General features: G+C 39.0%; 1 protein-coding gene across 2 annotated transcripts in view; it reads right to left on the bottom strand.

The window, feature by feature from the left end:
* TENM1 (teneurin transmembrane protein 1) overlaps positions 1 to 20,314 on the bottom strand; it is a 251,056-nt gene that overhangs the window by 136,954 nt on the left and 93,788 nt on the right. For both annotated transcript variants that reach the window (XM_026089540.1, XM_026089539.1), the window contains exons 4-5: positions 12,020 to 12,258; positions 1,060 to 1,212 (exon numbers count right to left, since the gene is read on the bottom strand). In XM_026089540.1, the coding sequence (XP_025945325.1) occupies positions 1,060 to 1,212; positions 12,020 to 12,258 (392 nt within the window). The remainder of the gene's footprint in view (positions 1 to 1,059; positions 1,213 to 12,019; positions 12,259 to 20,314) is intronic.

Below are 20,314 nucleotides of genomic sequence, written 5' to 3'. Positions count from 1 at the left end.
ATCTAATCTATTTGATTTATCCACTTTTTCTTTTTTTCTAAGTATCATAAGAAGAAATAGGAGGGCCATCTGCTTCCTACAGTCATAAAACATCATTGTGGTCAGTCATCACGTAGTGGTCAATGGGAAATACGTGTCAGAGCTTGTAACTAATACAGGGGTGGATGATCTAGCAATATTAAATGAAAGGATTTGACAGGAAGAAACTGCACGTCTCTCCAAGTTGCCCTGCTCTCTGCTTCACACTCCTGGTTGTGCAGTCCTGTGCCAACTCAGGCACTTGTCTGCCCCTTCAGAAGAGCCAGGCCAGCTCACTAAGGTGGCAGAAGACTATCCACCTTCCCCCCGAAGCCATTTGCTGCCTGCAGAGCAAACTGAGGCGAGTCACTTGCACCTCAGACGATCCCTGCAGAGGCATGGCGAAGCTGTGAGGATGCACAGCGAGAAAGCGGGGCGAGAACCCCACCGTCCCAGGGCAGCAGGGAGCCTTTGGACCGGCTCAGGCATTACGTGAAACCTCAGCAGATTCCTGCAAACTCATTCACTACGACTGGGTGAACTAGGATTTGACAGGGATGCTGTATTTTAGCTTAAGCCTTAAAGGATTGGATGCCTTTAAAAGCATTAGGATTTCTAACCTTCTGCATGTTCTGGCCTGTCAGTACAAAGATTTTCACTTGCCCTAAGACTGGCTTTGGTCTATGAGACACAGGCGCAGCATCAAGCCCTTTGCATAAACGGGGAACTTGGCAGATAGGGCTCTCCTTTCCTGCCTTAAAAAAGACCCCCCCAAACTCTCTAATCTCTCTTCTCTCACATAAGAAGGGCAATTGTTTTGGTATTGAACGTAACTTTCCTAAAGGCTTGGTTCACTCTGGTAATTTCAGTAAGAGTTCTCCTAAAGGAAACATAATCACGATATGGACTTTTGATATCCATTTTAAAATTATACCAGAGAAGATACAACTTTTATTCAAAATCTGTAGCAAATACAGAATCAGAATTGTAGTAAAGTTTAAATGTTCCTAAACTGTCTTTTTTTTCCCCATTCATACATACCTTTTTTTTCTGTTTTATCAGAAACTTTTCCTCCAATCGGCGAGTAAGTAGTATCTATGGATTCTGTTCCTCTATTTCCTTTGCTAACTCCATTTTCATATAGCTGCCCTTCAACAGGCTGTAGTTGCCAGGTTAAACCAAACAAGTGTACTGCTGCAAAAAAATGAAGACCAATTAATTGATTTCTAAGCTACAGCACTGTCAGTCAGACTGAAAAAGAATGCTATGACCCAATTTCTGCAAAGTGAAATATTACTCAGTTCTGTCAGGAATAAATCAGAATTCCTCGGATTCTAATGAGCAATTTACTATTTTACCTTAAAACTCAATGTTTAATTAGCTTCCACACTTTCTTTTGGAGCTCAGCCAGGTCAGGGTGATGAATTTCTACAGCAATTAATGGAAATACTTGCAATAATAGGATAACAGTTGCATGAATTAAATATTCTGTGACAGACTCTAACACTATATCAATGATGTCCATCAACTTTCAACTGCCAAAGAGCTCAGAGTTTGTTTAAAACACTGCTGCAAAGTAAAATTTCTAACCCTTTCCAACCCTGTTCTAAGTGAAATTGTGCCCACTGCATTCCCAAATCTTTTCATTTAGATTAGTCTAAACATGAGTAAAAACACTGACTTGGATAGATTTACTCTAGAATTACATTGCAGATAAGATCCTGGCTCTGTATCTAAAATATATTCAATTAGTCTAAAATGAACAAGAACAGAAAAATAGTTGTTATTTATGCATTGGGAAAGCTATTAAAATTATTAACCCTTTTTTGAAGTTATAAAATGTATCTTTATCTAGCTATCTATTCCATTCTGGCTACATAGCCATTCACTTTTTATGTTTTCCTTTTGGTTGCTTTTGATCTGAGGCATCGAAGGACAGTAGGAGAAAGACAGCAACAGAAGATCTTATTTTAAGCATAATATGATTGTACTGCTGTCTTTCTAGCCAATTACCTAGGTCTTACTGAGGAGGACAAATTATTCAAGGAAGAGGTTGCCTCAGCACTGAAGTAACTCAGCAGGGAGGACTGATGACCCACTAAAATATGGATTGAATATACCCCCCCATAGAGGGGATGAAAACATCATATAAAGAGCAAAAACTGAGTAACAGTCTCTTTAGCCACATGCAGCAATTTGCATCGAGTAGGAGCTGCCTGCCGTGGAAGTCTAAAAATATAGACAATATAGCTGCTTTTCCTGAATGCTATTGGAACCTCAAGGACGTGCAGGAAAAATGAAGGTGATCTGGGACGGGGCCTTGCATTTAGAAAGTGCACTGTTTTCTCTTATACTTGCATATACTTTAAGAAAAAATCATGATACGAACAGGAAACCTGCACATTGCAGTCCTCATCTGTTTTCTGGGTGTTTGCTCACATGTCTCCCTTGCATGCTTAACAGCTAAATTGTAAAGCAGAAACCCATGCCTCCAATGGGCTCCTGCCCAGGGCTTGCCAAACCCACCACTGGAACGCGAAGCTGCCAATCCACCAGCATTAATTCCAGATCTGTGCCCTCCTGGATCACTCGGCAGTAGAAATATGAGCCAGGTCAGGCACAGGCAAATGACAGCATTTCTACTGAATTAGTGAGGTGACACTACACAGACTTTGTGCCACATTTATATTTTCATACTGGCTTCAGGAGAAGAGAGGCAAGTTTACTGAATTCTCAGACCACGGCTTCAAGATCAGATCTGGTCTCTGGAGACACCACTGAAATGTAAATTCGCACTCCCCAGAAGAGATGGTAGAGGATTACTCCAGTGTCAGAGGAGAGCTCTCAAGACAGAGATTTGCCTTGATTGCTTCATATTCCATTGACTGGAAACTGCCAAGGGACTGCGATAATGCTTTGAAAAGGGGGCTTGCAGTCAGATCACACAGACCCATGCTCTGATCCTCGAGCTTATTAATGCAAGACAGATTACTGCTACGTAAAAAAGGTACAACAGAAATCAGCATGCCTTCACAACTCCAGAGCATGCGGCTCTTGCTCCTGGCCTGAGCTTCTAGGCATTATTATGATTTAAAAAGTCAGTAACAACAAAAAGGAACAAAGTGTAATGGGAGTGATAATTAATGAACACATATTTAATCTATATTAATGAAAATAATTATATTAATACATGAAACATTAACAGTGGATGCAAAGCATAATTGCATATATAAAACTTTTTAGTGGTCATACAATCATGAAACATAACTTATACTTTCTTACGCTATTTTCATTGTTATTATTGTATCTATCTTAAGAGAGTATTTGTGTGTGCTACAGAGGGCACGTCACAAAAAAAGGACTGAACATGTAATGCATATTTTTGCTTACTCTCTGTCGTTTCCAAATTACATACATTATGCATTTTGTCATCCATTCGCACCAGTTCGACTAGTTTGCTTGCTTCCCTTCAGGCTGAGGAAGTGCTGTTGTTTTTATAGTTCATGCCAAAGCTTGGCAAGCTAGCAAAACTGTTTGTATGTATGTTTGACAGTCTGCTTCCTCCCTGAAAAACACCAACTGCCTTATAGAGATGCTGGTCTCTGCCAGCCTTGGACTCCTGACTTCTAGTCTGTGGGAGACTGTGTGTGATACTGGCAGACCAGCTTCCCGTTAAACAGCGTAGAGCTCGAGTACTTGAATAACAAAGCACATTGCTATGAAAATAAGTTCTACCTGAACTAAACTGACTGACTTCTATCACTGTAGAAACCTGGTCATCTTGCAATGTTAAAATAAATCTGACTTTCATTACATTACCTATCAAGTTGGTATGCAGGCAAACTGTAGCTCTAGACAAATTACCTTCAGATCTAGGTATTACTCTAGTAGTAATCAGACTACATACAGCACCAAAAGCCATTAATTCTTAGAAATACCTTTTCCAGAAGATAACTACAGGGAATAATACACGTATATTTAGGAGACACAGAGCCTGAGCTTCCCTCTTTTGTTTTCACCAATAATCTTCTTTCACCTAAGGTAGACAGAATTTTGACGAAGTCTGTTTCCTATATTGTACACGCATCATATTTTAAATATTCAGATACTTCACCAAGTAAGATTAACTTAAAATTTTCAACTATATCTCTCTCAACTCTCTTTAGAAGATCGTAAAGACAAGTAAGTAGTACTGCATGTACTGACTTTTATTGAAAATATCAATATTTTCTATTATATAAAATAATCAAATATCTTCTCTTTCGAGTCAATCTCCCTTTTAATTTTCCAGTGGATTTCTGGCTTTTGCTCTTCCCCCCTGTACACAAAGAACTCAACATCCAGTTGAAAGGATGACACAGATACTGAAGTGGAATTGAATACAAGGCCACAATGTTTTTTTACCACCATATAAATACATTTGTAAGATTCAACTGTGTTGGGTAAAGAGGAGAGAGATTTGGTTTCTGAGGAAGGCATCTGCCTTTTCCTTGCAGTTCAGTCTTCCAGACTGATGTTTATAAAGAGAGGAGGACCTGCCTACAGCAGTTTTGAGGGCTGGCTGTTGACTCCTCAATGGCATTGAACCTCACCATTATGACTGAAGATGCACTATTAGGCACAGGTCAACTTCTGATAGAACACAAAAACAGCCCTCGGGGTTTGATGACTACATTGCGATTACAGAAAAAGCAAAAATCTACTTAGGCTCTGGCCACCCGGCATTCCAGAGAAATTTTGCAATCAGATATCTTATATTTTGCACCACTTAAAATATCTTAGCTACTGGCAGGGTACCATAAGATCATTGGTGAATTCTCCAGTTTCCAGCAAAACCATAGACTATTGGGTAAGGGCAGACTAAACAGCTTCTTAGCATCAAGTTTCACAGCTGCAAAATTCCTACTTAAAGTTAGGAAGGGCTGCAGTGAATCAACCCCTATCCCCTCATCTGGGTCTAACCAAACCTCTCAGATAAAAGCTGAGTGCCAATATTCACGCTGCTGTTAGCAACTTTGCTTCTTTACATGGCATTCTTGAATATCCACCTTGATTCCTGTGTTTGCTTGATTCTTCCATCCTACTGCAAATCTCATCTGAAAAGATATTCTTTCTTGGCTTGCTTGAACCTTCAGTATATTCACCTCTCCTCTACCATTATATTATTTCTCTGCTCTCTGTTACTTATGAGTTGCATTCTGCTATAAGCAGAGTTCCACACTGTTCTGATTAAGGTGATTTGGAGGCAGGCAAATACATCTAAAGGCAAAATTTGACCCTCTTTACAAAATGTCTGGAGATATTACTTGTACTCATTAATACATTTTTAGATAGCCCTGTCTAATTCAAATAAAGTTTCAGATAAAATTGAAGCAAAAAAGTGGATGTACAGTTTTTACAAGATAGATAAGGATTTTAGTCCAGCTACTACATTTGGCGGTGCTAAAGAGAATGGGGGGTGCCATGTGACTATGGCGAACCTAAGTTTCTTCTCCGGACACCGCAGGGTGGAGTCACTCAAGGTAACTTTACATGAGTTATCTTGAATACAGAAGATTCTATTTGTGGTAGCACAGAGCTTCTCTTGGCTAATTTATTATGCCTCTTAGGAAAAAATAATTATTAGGTACAAAACAGATCTCTTGCAGAAGATAAATTAAAGGCCTGTATCTTCTATCCTACCCATAATTTTCCTTCATGGAAAAATGACATGAAAAGCTAATATGGCTTTATGCTGTCTGAGGGATTTTCTCTATCCAGAGGCAGATTTTTGGTTACTTTATATTACTTCTGTAATCAAAACCAGTTGGGAACTGTTCAGAACCAGAGCTTGGGCCTTTACCTGTGAAGTAAATGACCAGATTGCTTATTTTGTTCAACATTTAAATAAACAAACTGTCACTTTCAGATAAGGTAACTCAGTTCTTGCAATTTTGCAGCATACTCAAGTAAATATCCACAAACATATAAGCATTTTTTTCAGAACTGACTTCGCAAACTGGATTAACCCGCCATCTGCTATGAAGCCAATGATCTAATTTAATTTATTCTTACCTACCTTCTGTGTAAGCACAGCTTGTCAACTCCTGTGCTACATGTTTGGCAGTATATGAATAAGAGGCTTGGCTCAAGTGTAAAACAGGCTCTCATAGTGAGGAGATGTGAAAAAAGTCCTGTGCAATAAGTACTTATCAACCCCCAAGATGAACTTCAGAGGACTGAAATCCTAGAAATGTGAATTTTCTCCAAATTGTTGACCTGCACTATACGCTTTTGTTTAGCTTTCTGTGCTATTTTTAGTTATTTTAGAAAATCTCACTAGATCATCCCCCATGAAGCCTGGACTTTAGAAGAGCTGTAGTAGAAAGTAGATCTGCAGCTGACTATTCCTTCTGTACCTGCTCTGACCAAGTGCCAGAAAAGCAGTTATCTGCTATAACTGCTAGCAGGTTCTGCTTATAAAACTGGATTTGACTGTGGCATAAAGCCACATTGCACATCAGTTCTTCAGTTCCATTTGGGCAGTGTAAAGGTGAATTAATGTGAAAAAATCTAATACAGCTAAGAGTCAAGAATCAAATTCTGCTGCTGAATCCCAACCTACAGACGGGGTGCCTTTCTTTCTTAGGCTTGTTTTGTAGATAAAATGCTAATTTCATTCTACTACAATGAAATTTGAGACTGTTAATACTGGATTCAGCCTGTAGCATCCTACCATTTTTTTTCTTTTTGGATCTGTATTGAAGTGATATGTTATTCTGGACCATATAGTTTTTATATCCATCTTAACTTTCAAGCATTCTCCTCTATCTGAAGCAGTGTCCTCTTTATATATATTTGTTATACCTGAGAATAAAAATATCCCCCCTCCCCTGCAATCCTCCTACTCAGACATATAATAATTAGCCTGGTTTCACTTTTCATTGCTAAGCCGTCTGTTAAAGACGGGAACAAACAAAGCCTAATCTTAGGCAACAGTACAGTGCTGTCAAGCCTTCTCCTCAGCGTAGCTGAAGGTTTGCGACAAAACCAGATTTGCCAGCGAGACCCCGGCTCAGAGAGGAGGCGCCCTGATTCCCCGCTGGGAACCCCGACGTGCGCCCCTCAGTGAGGGCGATCCCGCCGACGAGCTCCCCAGCGCGACGGAGTCGCGCACCTAGGCCTGACGCATGGAGCAGTGCGTACTATACCACGAGACTCCTCAGCGTGAAATCAGCAAATTTACAGCTTCAGCCTTCTCTGCGTAACTTCTAGTTCTCAAAAGTTTCTATTTTTCCCCACTGTTTTATATTGTATAAAGCCAGAACACCAATGTTACAAATCTACGGACTGAGATACACGTCCTCAAAATCTGGCCTCGCCTTTCCGCTGCTAAAACCATCACTCCTCTGCCTTTTACGGAGTGTAAGAAATGAGAGAACCAACGGCAAACAGCAGAGAGGTTTTAATTTCCTCGCCCTGCATATGAGTGCAATCCTGCCCCTAACACCCATCCCCACTGCCTACTCACAAATAGTGATAATATCGCGAAGGGCAGGGATAACTTTGCATTCATACTTGAGAATTCATTTGTGTATAAAATAGCCATTTTGTAGTCAGAGATGGCTAGATCTAACAACACGGGACCCAGTTTTCAGAGGCACTGAACATTTGCATCTCCTCTTGAAATCGATAGGAACTGTTGGAGTACAGCACCTTTGATCAATAGGACCAGTGATTTGCAAGTCCAAATCAGATACTGATAAAAGGGTACGATATCATGGAAGAAAAATCCTAGTGAATAATGGGCTAAAAATAACTGACTAGATAAACAATCACATCATCAAACACTGTATTGTATTTAAAGAAAATAGTGTGGTAGTGAAGAACTACAGAAAAAATATTTACTTCTTATTTTAACTCTTATATTTACTTTATGTACTCTTTTTAATTTTTTTGCTGAATTTCTTTTTTAATTGGTGATGGATTCTAAGGTTTTTTTTTACAATGATAATAAAAAAGAGAATATTTAGCGATACCTCTCCAGAATGATCAGCACAGCCTATAGCAGCACAGACTAATAGATGAGCACAGAGACACAAGCATCGACTGCATTGAATCAAACAGACATGGTCGTTTCTTTCATGTGATAATTAGGAATCTGTGTTATAGCCATTAGACACACCTCATGCCAGAGAGAAATATGCATCAACACAAAGCCAGGAATTTATCTGTTTCCGTTTTACAATCAAAAATAAAAATTTTGACTGTAACTGTATTTCTATAATTTTCCTCAAGTACAGTCAAAAATTTTTTTTTTCAGTTTGAGCATTCATTTGCACATTTGCTTAAACCTTTAAAACAAGAACAGCTTAAACACCCTCCAGACAGAGCGAGTGCTAAGAGGCAGATTTTGCCCACTTTTACGACTTTGCTGTCCTAAGCACGGATGCCTTGTTTCTCCTAGTCAGTCTTTCACTCCACTGGCAATTTCACTCTGCCTTAGTCCAATCCTCTGCTTCACTGCCCGAAAGCGTGGTCGGGCTCCCAAGAAGGGCCAGTGAGGCTGCTGCAGCGTCTTCTGAAGCACCCATGAAATGCATTAACCTCCCCTCTTCTGGGGGTGCTACATGTGTTCGTTTGTCTTACTGCTTTCTTGGAAGACTAATTGAAGCAACTGTACTCCAGATGGGCACGAATGCATTATTGTTGCCAACATATATGAAAAAAATATATAAGCCTTTATTCAATAGAAAAATAATTCAACGCATTTACAGTGAGACCACCAAACACCCTCTTTATGAAATGAGCACTTAATGTAGTAACTACTATGACTTTACAACCTATTCATAGAAATTACTCCTGTTAAAGTGAAAATATGTTTTACTTGCTAAACTAAATACTGTGACTAAAGATTTTCAATAAATCAGCTTTTATACAATCATTTAGAGGATTCTGTAATTTCCTTATTGTCCATATAATACTCAAATTTATTTCAGCAAGAAGGACCAAATAATAAACATGCTGAATTATAGGGCAAAAATGGGAACATAGAGAAAAATATATATTATCTTTTTTTTTTTAACTGACTAGGAGTTCAAAAGATAGAAAATGCAGAAGAAATATGTGTTCCCAATTAAAGCTTCTGTATTGAGTCTTATTGATAATAAAGACAGACTGAAAAATAAAAGAAGAAAAATTTGATAATTTATCTTCTGATAAAAAAGAAATCAATGACAGTTTACACCAATATGGTACAGATCTGGGTTGGTTCCTTATAAATATTAGAGCCATTTGCAAATTTTTGATCTGGAATAAGCCTTGAATTTCCAAGACTCTGGGCCTGTTCTGGTCTGAGGCTTAGATTTGGAGCTTTTTTTCTTTTCTTTTCTTTTTTTTTTAAAAGTAACATGTAGCTCTTGCATCTAACAGTAGTAAAAGATATTTGAGAAAGCACACTTAAGCTATTAGATATGCATTAAAAAAAAGCTTAGATGTTAAATTTTGACCTACATTCATTTGGCCTGAAATCTCAGCTCGTTGTAGGTTGCTGTAGACTATGCCATAAAACATATAATGGAAATAATTCTGCCTTTACAAGCTCTCCCTCATCCTTCCAGTAACAACCACTGAACTGATCACAGAGAGGTTTGATCCTGAAAGTAATACAAACTTTGTTTTACAATTTGGGCCCAAGTCTATAGTCCTCGCTCACACCTAACTCCCTTTGACTTTAAGGAAACCTTCCTGGAGCAAGGACTGAGGGACCTGAGGCAATGTGGATCACAGCGAAAAGAAAATACTTGCTGGCGTGTATTTGAACTGGAGAGCGTTGCATGCAGTCTGATTTTGTATATTCACCTACTGTTATTCAAAACTTGCACATTTAAATTTGTGGCATGAAAAGATATGCAAGTATGAAACCCTAAGAACAACTGAACTTTGAAAACAGTTTATTTGCTATTATCCATACTTAACAAAAGGGAAAGAATTAAGGTACCTGACTCAGAAGAACAGACTATGAACATATTTAAATATTGAACCAATCAGAAAGAGGCAGCATAAATATTAATTTGGAATAAGCTAACGAGTATTTGAATTTACAAGGAAACTTTTGCAACTGAAAAATTTCTGGGGCAAACAGAAAGAACGAAGTGTGCTTTGGAAGTTTTTCTAAATCTCTGAGCCAGAAACATTAATTTATATTTTGCTATAGAAAAGGGCAGTAGAAATACCTATAAAATATAAAACATAAACGTATACTAATTTTACCTAGTACTGCCTAGCCAATACTTAACAGTTAGAAAGAAAACACGTGCAACACCTCTGCGGTGCTGCGTGAAGATAAACACAGACAAGCCCCCAGGGAGCTCGCGCAGGGCTTTTCCACTCACAGTGGTACGGAGCTCCCACCGCGTTCTCGGGCTGAGCGCGTGCAGCACTGCACCGCTGCCAACTTAAACAGTTTCTCCCAGGGGCAGACTGCGATCTAGGCAGGGATGAAGCAGGCAGGGTTTCATCCATGATAAAACTGAGATGGTGTGGGTGGGATATATATGTAGCAAACAGATGAGGCTGCAAAAATTATACAGCCAGTCCTAACTGAGGGCATATGCTCACCAGCTGTTATGTAAATCTGCAATTAATGTAGCTTACTAGATCTTCAGGTGCTTTCAAATAATCATACACCAGAAATGATCAAATCTGCTTTCCCATCTGCATTAGATCAGGGTGTTAGAAAAAAATCCCTCCTGATGAACACCTCACTGATAGTAACTAGACCTTTGTCGCTGTGGGACCAAAAATACAGCGAAAAACAAAACGACTGGAATTTTCAGTGGGACTTGGTTCAGAAACCCAAATCCGTCATAAAGATGTTTATTCAGGGAATACAGAAAACCAACGGCTTCTCTTCTGGTTGAAGGTATATCTCAATATCCCTGCACAAATTTTAACAAGTGCAAACTACTGTTTCAGACAAACCCAGAGACATTCCTATTCAAGCTCGAAGATGCTGGGGATACTCTGGCTCCTGCTTATTTGCAGACTGGCAGCTACATCAACGAAGTAAGAGTCTATGTGAGAAAGTGAATCACACAAGCAAAAATTCATTAGACTTGCATGTGTTTATAGAAGCCACAGTCACATTCCAAGATTCAGCATAATGAACATCTTCTAATACTTATATTTCAGATTGCAAAACCAAAGTGGAAATTAATGTTCAGCCAAAATGTCATATAGTAAGTCAAAAAGATTTGCTCTCTAGTGTATGATTTTAATCACACTGACTCCAAGCATGATTCAGCATTTATCTTCCAAAGAAAAGGAAGGAGTTTCTAGCTACTTTGATAAATCCTACCAATCTATTGTGATAACAAAATTGTCAAGTTAGTTGCTTACCAAAAATGAGTTTGAAATTAAATAAGTGCACTTCAATCTATGTAATGCTTTTCTGAAACATAAATTCAATACAGGCACAGCAAAATATGTCTTAGAAAATATGGTATAAAGTGCTAGGTATTTTTAAAGCTACAAGTCTAACCAATGATGCAAGAATTAAGGGAAAAATATGAAAGTGTTAAATTTTGATCAGATCACAGAAACGAAAGGCAGGCAGCAAGGCAAAAATACAATAGAGAGTTATCAATATCTTTTAAGAAAAAATATTTAAAAGTAACAACATTGTAAGTCTTAATATGAAAATCAAACCTTTAATTTAAGAAAAATATCACAGCAATTAAAATCAGGAGTCCTCTGCTAGTGCAAACATGTCATCTTGAATAATATTTCTTTCTCTATTAGGCAGTATTGAAGTCAACGGAGTAGAAAGTTAATGAGAATTCCATGTCATATGCAACCTCTGGCCAATCTAGTATTTTGCCTGCCAGAATTTACAGAGCACCCATGGCAATGGCAAATATTATTAGTAAAACATGGTATTTATATTAGTGCAAAAGCAAGCATGACAACAGAACCGAAAAGGTAAAGAATAATTCAGCGTAGAAAAGAAACAGAGGCTTACCGATAACATAGGCTAGCAACAACGCCAGCGTAACTGTAATAGCAGTAGCACTCAAAGCAGTGCACTTCCAGTTGCAACACCTGTAAGGTTTGTTAAAAGTGAAGGCAGGTCTAGAAAAGGTACTTCTAGGAAGAGGCCTAGGAGGTGGAGAGTAAACAGTATTGGATGTTAAAGGATAGTTCTGACTGGCTGCACTGAAGATAGCTGAAGACCCAGATCCATGTTTAAATAGGAAATGCCTACAAAAAGAAGACAAAGAACCATGTTGTAAACACCAGTTTGTGCTTAAAAAGCGAAAGGAACTGCATAAGCATTGTAGCATGTCAAATACTGCATATGTCTACAGAAAACATGAAAGACAGGAAAACGTATACTCGAACACCCTCTGCACTGGAAGTATAGCGTTTTAACCACACCGCAAGATTTTCAGTAATTTTTTAGGTACACAGTGCAAGGTAAATGCACCCCATACCATTGCCCAGCAGTTCCCCCTAGGCGCAGGGACGAGGGGCACGGGCAGGACGGGCGCTGCTGCCCGCGGCGGCAGCTTCGGCACATGTGGCTCCTGCCCGCCGGGCACCCAGGGAGCTTCGGCCAGCAGGGCCCCCTCTGCCCCCAAACACAACCGCTCGGCTGCGCCCACCTTACCGACAGCGCAGAGGAAGCGCAGCAGCCACCACCACTCTGAGTGTTCATTTATTTAGTTTTTACTACGGATTCTCGCCAGAGAACAGGAAAAAAAATAAAAAGAAGAGAGAATGGAGACTTAGTGGAAAATCCACAAGGAAAACCCATCTGAAAAATGTTAGTTACTGTATAGGAAAGTACACAATCTGTTTAGTATTCTTAATTGAGCTATACCGAGAGCAGCTTTTCTTCGAATGCTTTTGCTTGCTGTGTGTGATTCTCAAATATACTAAGTTAGCAAGCTCATTTGGAGACCTATTTCAGTATGGGTGGGAGGACTGCCTTCAAGAAAAAATAGCACCCAAGCAAAGACTGACATGAGCATAAAAAATAAGGTACAGAGATGCGCCTTGCAGAATAGGCTCCGGTGTATGAATACAGAGCGGTTATCTGTAGGAAGATGGAAGATTATCAGGACTGGCAAGTGCTCTCCAGGAGAATTAGGGAAGGGATATTCAACTTTTAAAAAATAACTTACTGTCCTATGTGCTCAGATATTGCGGCAGTAAAGGACACAATCAAGTCTGACCACACAAAGTGTTCTTCTGGAAACACCAGTTTTTTTGCAACTTCTTTCCTTTGTTTTATGCAAGGGATAAGCTGACACCGCACAGCTTGTGCGAGCAAGGACTGCCCTGGCTGCAGAGCTGCCGCTCAGGAACGGCTGTTTTAGCCCATATGTCTCTGCAGCCAGCTGCACCGACCCCTGAATCACAACGGCATTTCCAGAGAGCAGCGCTAGCTCTCCCGAGCCAGCCGGCTCTTTGCTTTGGGAGCCAGACCCTGACGCGCCCCATCTGCAGCCCAGGTGCTCTGAACCGTACGCCCCTTCCTGCGAGCTCCCAGCTTCGCAACAGCATGCCAGCACCGCTGCCGTCGGCTCCTACGCGATCCCCGTCTCCCTTCGTCCGCGAGCCGCGCGAGACTCCTGGGAGGGCGAGCACTGCCACGGCCCGCGTGCCGGGGCTGCCGGGACGAGGGGCTGACAGCCACGGGGAACGACGCATGCACCCAAACGACACAGAGGAGGTTCCAAGCTGAAGCTCACGGACGAGCGTTGACATCATTTGCAGCCTTTCAAATGACAAATGTACCTTGATACCTTCAGGAAGGCACAAGAGAAGTTTTGGATGCATATACAGATCAATCATTCTGGCAGGACTCCTCTGGCACATCCACAGCGGGACGCACACAGAATCAAACGCTCGGGGGAAACAGGAGCACGCTGTGACATTTGACATAAGAATATTGTAAATCCATGCTCATGGAAAGGTAATTGTTAAGATGGTGCAATGAGTATGGTATTACCTGTTTCCACTGTAGCATTTTAAAAGAAAGGTTACAGTTCTCCAAAATGCCAGATTATAGAAAATAAAAAGATACTACAGAGCAGATTTACTTGTAAAGGGCCTTTTTTCAGGCAGTTGTTACATAAAATGTAAATGAGAATACTTGTTAGCTTGCATTACAGTTTACACTGCCTACATACATGGATTCTTTTGACAAACCATTGGGAGCCAAATTTTGCATTACTTGCTGTGTTGAATAACACATACTTGGGCTTCATCCTTACTACACATGTAAACAGAGCCAAATACAGACAACTGAATTTGATGGTACAGCATCCTGGGGGTATGTCAGACAATGCAGTCCAATTTGCTTTCCCATTCACTAGGATTTCATAGTTGCAGATATATAGATTATGGCCCTTAATAATGACAATGCTCTGAACATGTTAATGCTCCCTGTAACTATTTGAGCTCAAAAATTTTAAATTCAAATAAAATAACGCAATAAATTCCAATGAAATAACTGTCTACAAGACTATATGCTTCTGCTTCCCTCATACCAGGTCATTGAAATATGCTTGGTTATTTTGGCTTCAGTATTTCTTTAGACTGCTTCACTGTCACACATGAAGGCTTTTGCAAGTATGTGGTTGTCTTACTTTTTGGTCAGCAGTTAACATGATACATGGCCACCTAGACTTTTGGTGGTGGTGGTGAACTTCACAACTAAATTCCTCCTAATATTCAAGGGACCAGGAGCAAAATCACAATATAAAATAAGAAAAGTATTATAATAAATTTCTTTTAACCAGTCAATAGTTCTTTAATTGGTTTACATGTTCAGGACATAATGACAAAAACCTACCTCTCTTGATACTTTTTCATTTAAAAATTTTGGAAATTACTGCAAAATGGTCTGATACTGGCAGTATTGATTGTCCTATATGGAGCACAGTTCAAAGATACCAGAGGTAAAGGCAAAGAGATGCTGAATTGAAAGTTATTATTAAAGCTCTAATAGCCTAGCAATCAATAGCCAGGAATAATTTCATTCTCTTGCATGAGGATTTATAAATGCGGCTTGATAGCCTGATGGTAAAATACTAGCGTGCAGAGGGATTTCTTTAATAGCAGAAGAGCATGAGAATCTGAGTACACACAAGATGGATTCAGCTCACACCCTTTCAGATAGATAGAAAACTATAATCACACACAGGAGAATTTATATAGCTCTAATTTGTTGTTATAAAACTGAGATTATGATGCAACGCTACACTGCAAGTGAGCTACCAATGAAATACTGTTGAGAAAGCGTTACAAACTGCAATTGTTTATGCATTCCATTTTGGGGAGCGAATAATGAGTACCTCAAGACATTTCTATAGAATTTGAAAAACACTGGTGGCACAAAGACAAATTTCCAAAGCTAGACTGCGACTATGTTCTCATAAACTCAGATGACTACTCATCTGTCTAAGCACACCACTGTTCCCAAAGGACATTAGGGCACAGTAAACCGTTGCTATCAATTCTATAGTACCAGCCTCTCTCTAAAGAGCAAAATAATAAAAATTGCAGTTCAAGAGTTTATATGTGACTACAGCTTGGTATGTGCCTTAATATTCAATCTAACAGAAAAGGTAAGGCTTTTTTTTGAATTGAGAGCACAAGAAAAATCAAAGGATTTATACAAATGATAGATAAGACCACTCACATTAAGTAGAAAAGTTCTAAATATTCACAAAAATGTCAAAAATGTTCATAAAGATGAAAATATTATTCTCTTAGAAAAAGAAATACAAGACATAAACTGCAAGGCATCTGTGAAATAAAAGTCACTTAATATAACACTGATAATTCCAAGACATAAAAATATTCAAGGCTCAGTAATAATTTGACTGTACAAAACATGCATAGAAAAATTTCTTTTTTAATGTAATCACCATGTCTGTTTGCCTATCTATTTGGCCATCTCTACAAATCCAAAACTTTTGAACTTTGAATTCTCGCAAGCAAATCTGACAGGAAGAAAAAGATCCTACCGGTCTCGTGAAAACCAGCAACGAGATAGGGGACCCCAGCCCTAATGAGCTCCCATTAATAACCTCAGCTCCTCATCCCCTCTGCGATGCTCCCACCAGCTGTGCCCCCCCGGCTAACGACTCGGGGTGGGTATTGCTGGGAGCACCGAGGTCCAGACCTGCTGCATTGACTCGCCCACTCAGACAGGGACTTATCGGGGAGTTCAGGTGACATAAGGCATGCAATCAGCCCCCTTAGTCCTGCTGGTCGCAGAAAAGCTGGCTTTCAGTAACAGAGCAGTTTCCCGTGGCTCATCTAAGCGTTCTTGCTCTTGTTCTACCTCAAGACGAGCGGCACATAACTTCAAGAGTGCAGCTCACACAAAAGCGTTGAATTCTCAGTTAGGAAAAACAGAGAATGGCAATTCATTTCTTTGCTTACACATTTCTCTGTCAGGATGTTTTGTTACATACTTTTGGCTTCTTACCTGCAGTGGCAACCCAAGTCCTACAAAAGCTACACATGAAGCAACAGCCCAGCTGAATTCATGTGATGGTAATGCAATACCATTACAGAAACTAGATTAACCACACACAGGGTTCCTTAATTAAATCCTGAGAAAGTGTTTTTTTATGCCATACTGTAGCCATGCCCCTCTACTCTGCCAAGGGCCTGGCATTGCTTCTGTAAGCTCTAAACCTTTGCCCTGTGTTTCAACCTCCAATTTACAGGCCTAGATGTCTACCTTGTACATTGCAACATGTTTTCCTTCATTTTATTAAAAATTACAAATTTGTAAGAGAAAAATGAAGGATGAAAGGAGATCTGAAAGCAATCCAATGGAGGACTTAGGAGAAATACAAATGCAAAAGAAATCTTACAATGCCTTGGCCAAAAGATTTGTCTGCATTTCTCCTGGGTAAACCAAGTAGGAACACATTTGTACTTGTATGCATTTCAGTTTCAAGAAGCAGTTACTAAAAGCATAATAATTTACTGCATAACTAAGTGACAACAAAGCTAGAAAGTCTTCAGTTTGGTCATTTAAGTATTTCAACTTCTTTTTAACTAGGTTGTATAACTATATACTCAAATTTAACTAGACAATTGAAATAATTCTAATTTAGATGCTAACAGAAGTAGCAAAGGGAATTCTTCAATAGCATAATTATTGAACCATAGGAAGAATGCTCTCTGATATCCAAAAAACATGTAAAGATGGTAGCCAGAAGATCAGCTTTGGAATTGATATAGTTGTCCATCTCCTCTGGCTAGCACTGACCACATGCTCATGGCCCTTTTCAGTCATGCAATATCTCCTGTGACGCTGGAAAGAATCAGAGACTTGTTCTTTACTGATCTTCTATCCATCCCACTCTGTACCATGAACGGGGGTGGGGAGAAGGAAACTCCTAAACTTAGATAATAATCAGAATATGGACCTTGGTGTATAAATCATTCCTTATCTCCCACACGGCTCTCAGTGAAGTATATAGTATAAAAACAAGACAGCTGTTTTATAACAATAATATACTAACCATACCGTCTTGTTTAAAACCAACATGGCAAAAATGTAAGTGAATTATAAGACATGACTCATAATTACAGATAGAATCTGACCCATAATTGTATCTTGTGCAGCGCTATGCCCTATTCTAGCTATTTATTCATGAGAACATGGATGAAAGAAGAGGGAAATGGTCATGAAAAGTATGTAGCTAATTTATTATATGATTCTATCTTTATATGTATAATTGAAATTCATTTAAAGACCCATCAGAGATTTGTCTTTGGGAATACAACTGCATTGTTTTAATTCCCTTTTGAGCTGGATTTGCCTTCTGAATCATTTACATAGAATTGCCTCCCTTTACGCACTCATGTTTACTTGGCATAGTGTTGAAAACTTAGCCCTGTGACCCTGCATATGAAAGGATGTAGAAAGACTGTGTCCCTTGATAATCACTTCATTAGAGAGCACCAACAAAAGCAACGTGATGCCGACTCGCTTGCTGTCGCTGCCCTAGGCAAGCTCACTCCCTTAACCAGGTAACTCAGCTTTCAAGTCCCCGGCAGAAATCTGGGACAATAATTATATAAATGCAGGACAGTGCCAAAAATCAATCAAGAACAGTTCTAATATGGGACAGTCATCTGAAATACAATCTTCTTTGGTTTCATTGGCCATTTATTGAAAAAGCAGCCAAAAGAAAAGCTACCTTATTGGAGGCAGAAATTAGTCTTGTATAGATTAGTATGTGCTTTATTGTTCTGATACAGTGACATTGCTATACTAATGCCATATTGTTCAATTCAAAAGTGCTTTTCTGTGGATTACAGTACACTTCAAACAACATCTGAGTAAAACTGGTCAATGTACACAGGGATTAGTGGTGCAAACACTATGGGAGCTCATGGTCTATTCTATTTTTTCAGTAATTTCTTAATTTTCCATTGGTAAAATGAGAACGATAGTACTTACAATACCATTTACAAAGGTTTTATAATGAATAGTTATGTAATATCTGCAAGGTACTTTGAAATCATAAAGTGAGAAGGACAAACATACACCAATAGTGTGATTTTGTTGCTCACGTCTGTGATTATAAGCATGGCTTAAAACAAAGAAATGAATATGAGATAACTAAAGTAGAAATAGTTGCCCCACAGTTCTCTTTGCCATGTATTTCCTCCTGTGGGTATTCATGAATATTCTTTCCTACTTTTACTACTAGCAGGTGAGTCTACATCCAAATACCTACACTCACATGCAGATAGTCAAAAGCCAAGCTGTACTGCAACAGTGACAAATTACACTCTCAACAAACGCAACTCAGCAAGACGTATATCACATTACCTATCTAAATATTTTCTGATCTTCCAGAACAGAATTCCTGGAAGTAAGCTATCCAGGGGAGAGATACCTGTTTCCAGGCAATAACCTTCCAAATTTTTAAGTTTCTCCTTAAAATGAAAAGATACGATCTTCTGCATATCTGTGTCCCATTCTGCTACATATACTCTGTTTTCCAAATCAGATGAGACCCTCTGTATTAACCTGCTAATATTTTTCTCTTTCAAAATTTATATTTAGTCTGCTTCTGTTTTAGTAAATGAAAATACTGTGTTTTATAGAAAGCTACCAGGCTAACTTGGTTATTGGTGGCCATAAAATGACAACATATTTTTACTCTTATTTATTACTTTATACACTAGTCCATTATTCAAAATGAGCAAGGAGTATCTACAGCATGGCATTTCAAATTACTATATTCAGTCTGGATAAAAATACTTGCACATACAAATACTATCATACTGTTCCAGGGAAGCCCAAACCTGACCTTCTCCCAAAGAAAAATTACAGTAGAGTATACAAACAATTTAAATTGCCTTATAGGGACTAGATTCCAAATTATTCAAAAGAAGACAGAGCCTCAAGTGCCATAGCTGGAGACATTAAAATTGTAATTCATTGAGTTGACAAATGTTTGTATTTTTATTTCTATAAAAGATGGTTTCATCCTTGCATTATTAAATTTAGGGTCATATTTACAGCTTTTATATTAAGCTCATAGTCATATTTATGGCTTTCAATGTATCTTTTTCAATTCAGAAGTCTTAAATATTTTTAGATCTTTTCTTCTGTGCAGTGAAAACACATGGGACTTTGAATTTCTAACCCTTGCCATGTGTCTGCGTTTAATATGATCAGCCTCTCCGTAGGTTAGATTTATTGCTTAATTAGGTAGAAAATGACAAAATACAAGAGCCATGTCAAAACAGCAGATAGTGAACAACATGATTTGAAGGAAGGATCATAAATGAAATCCCCCTGCATTTATTTTTGGAATAACCACATGTAAGGTCATTTAACTCAGGAGTAAGTTCCATTCACAAACAAGTTACTAATGAATTGCACTGCTCAAACAGTAATTGTCTTCTTGCTTGGTGCTTTATGGTCATCAACACCTGTCTGCCTTCGGAGCCATAAAAAACCCTCCTGTTTGCTGTGGAAAAACTGAAAGTGGGAAAAGGAAGGCACAAAAGCGCTTTCTGCATTTGCAGTGGGGCAACGTTTTCAGGATGATGAAGTGACCAAGGAGAAAACATACACCTTCCAAGGTCTCACACTGAACACACTGTGTGTGTGCATGTACTTTTATATGTTTTATTATTATTATTTCTGCATGTAGCATGACTCCAGCTTAAACTGACCAAGAGTGAGTATGTACAGGTTTCTGTGGTTTGGAAGGCTAAAAATACATGTTTTGAATAGCACAAATAATTATGAGCTTGA

Source organism: Apteryx rowi, unplaced genomic scaffold (genome assembly GCF_003343035.1).
Source record: "Apteryx rowi isolate R43461 unplaced genomic scaffold, aptRow1 scaffold_82, whole genome shotgun sequence".
Lineage (NCBI taxonomy): Eukaryota > Metazoa > Chordata > Aves > Apterygiformes > Apterygidae > Apteryx > Apteryx rowi.
Note: the sequence above shows the minus strand (reverse complement) of the source record. Positions and strands in the feature narration are given on the sequence as shown.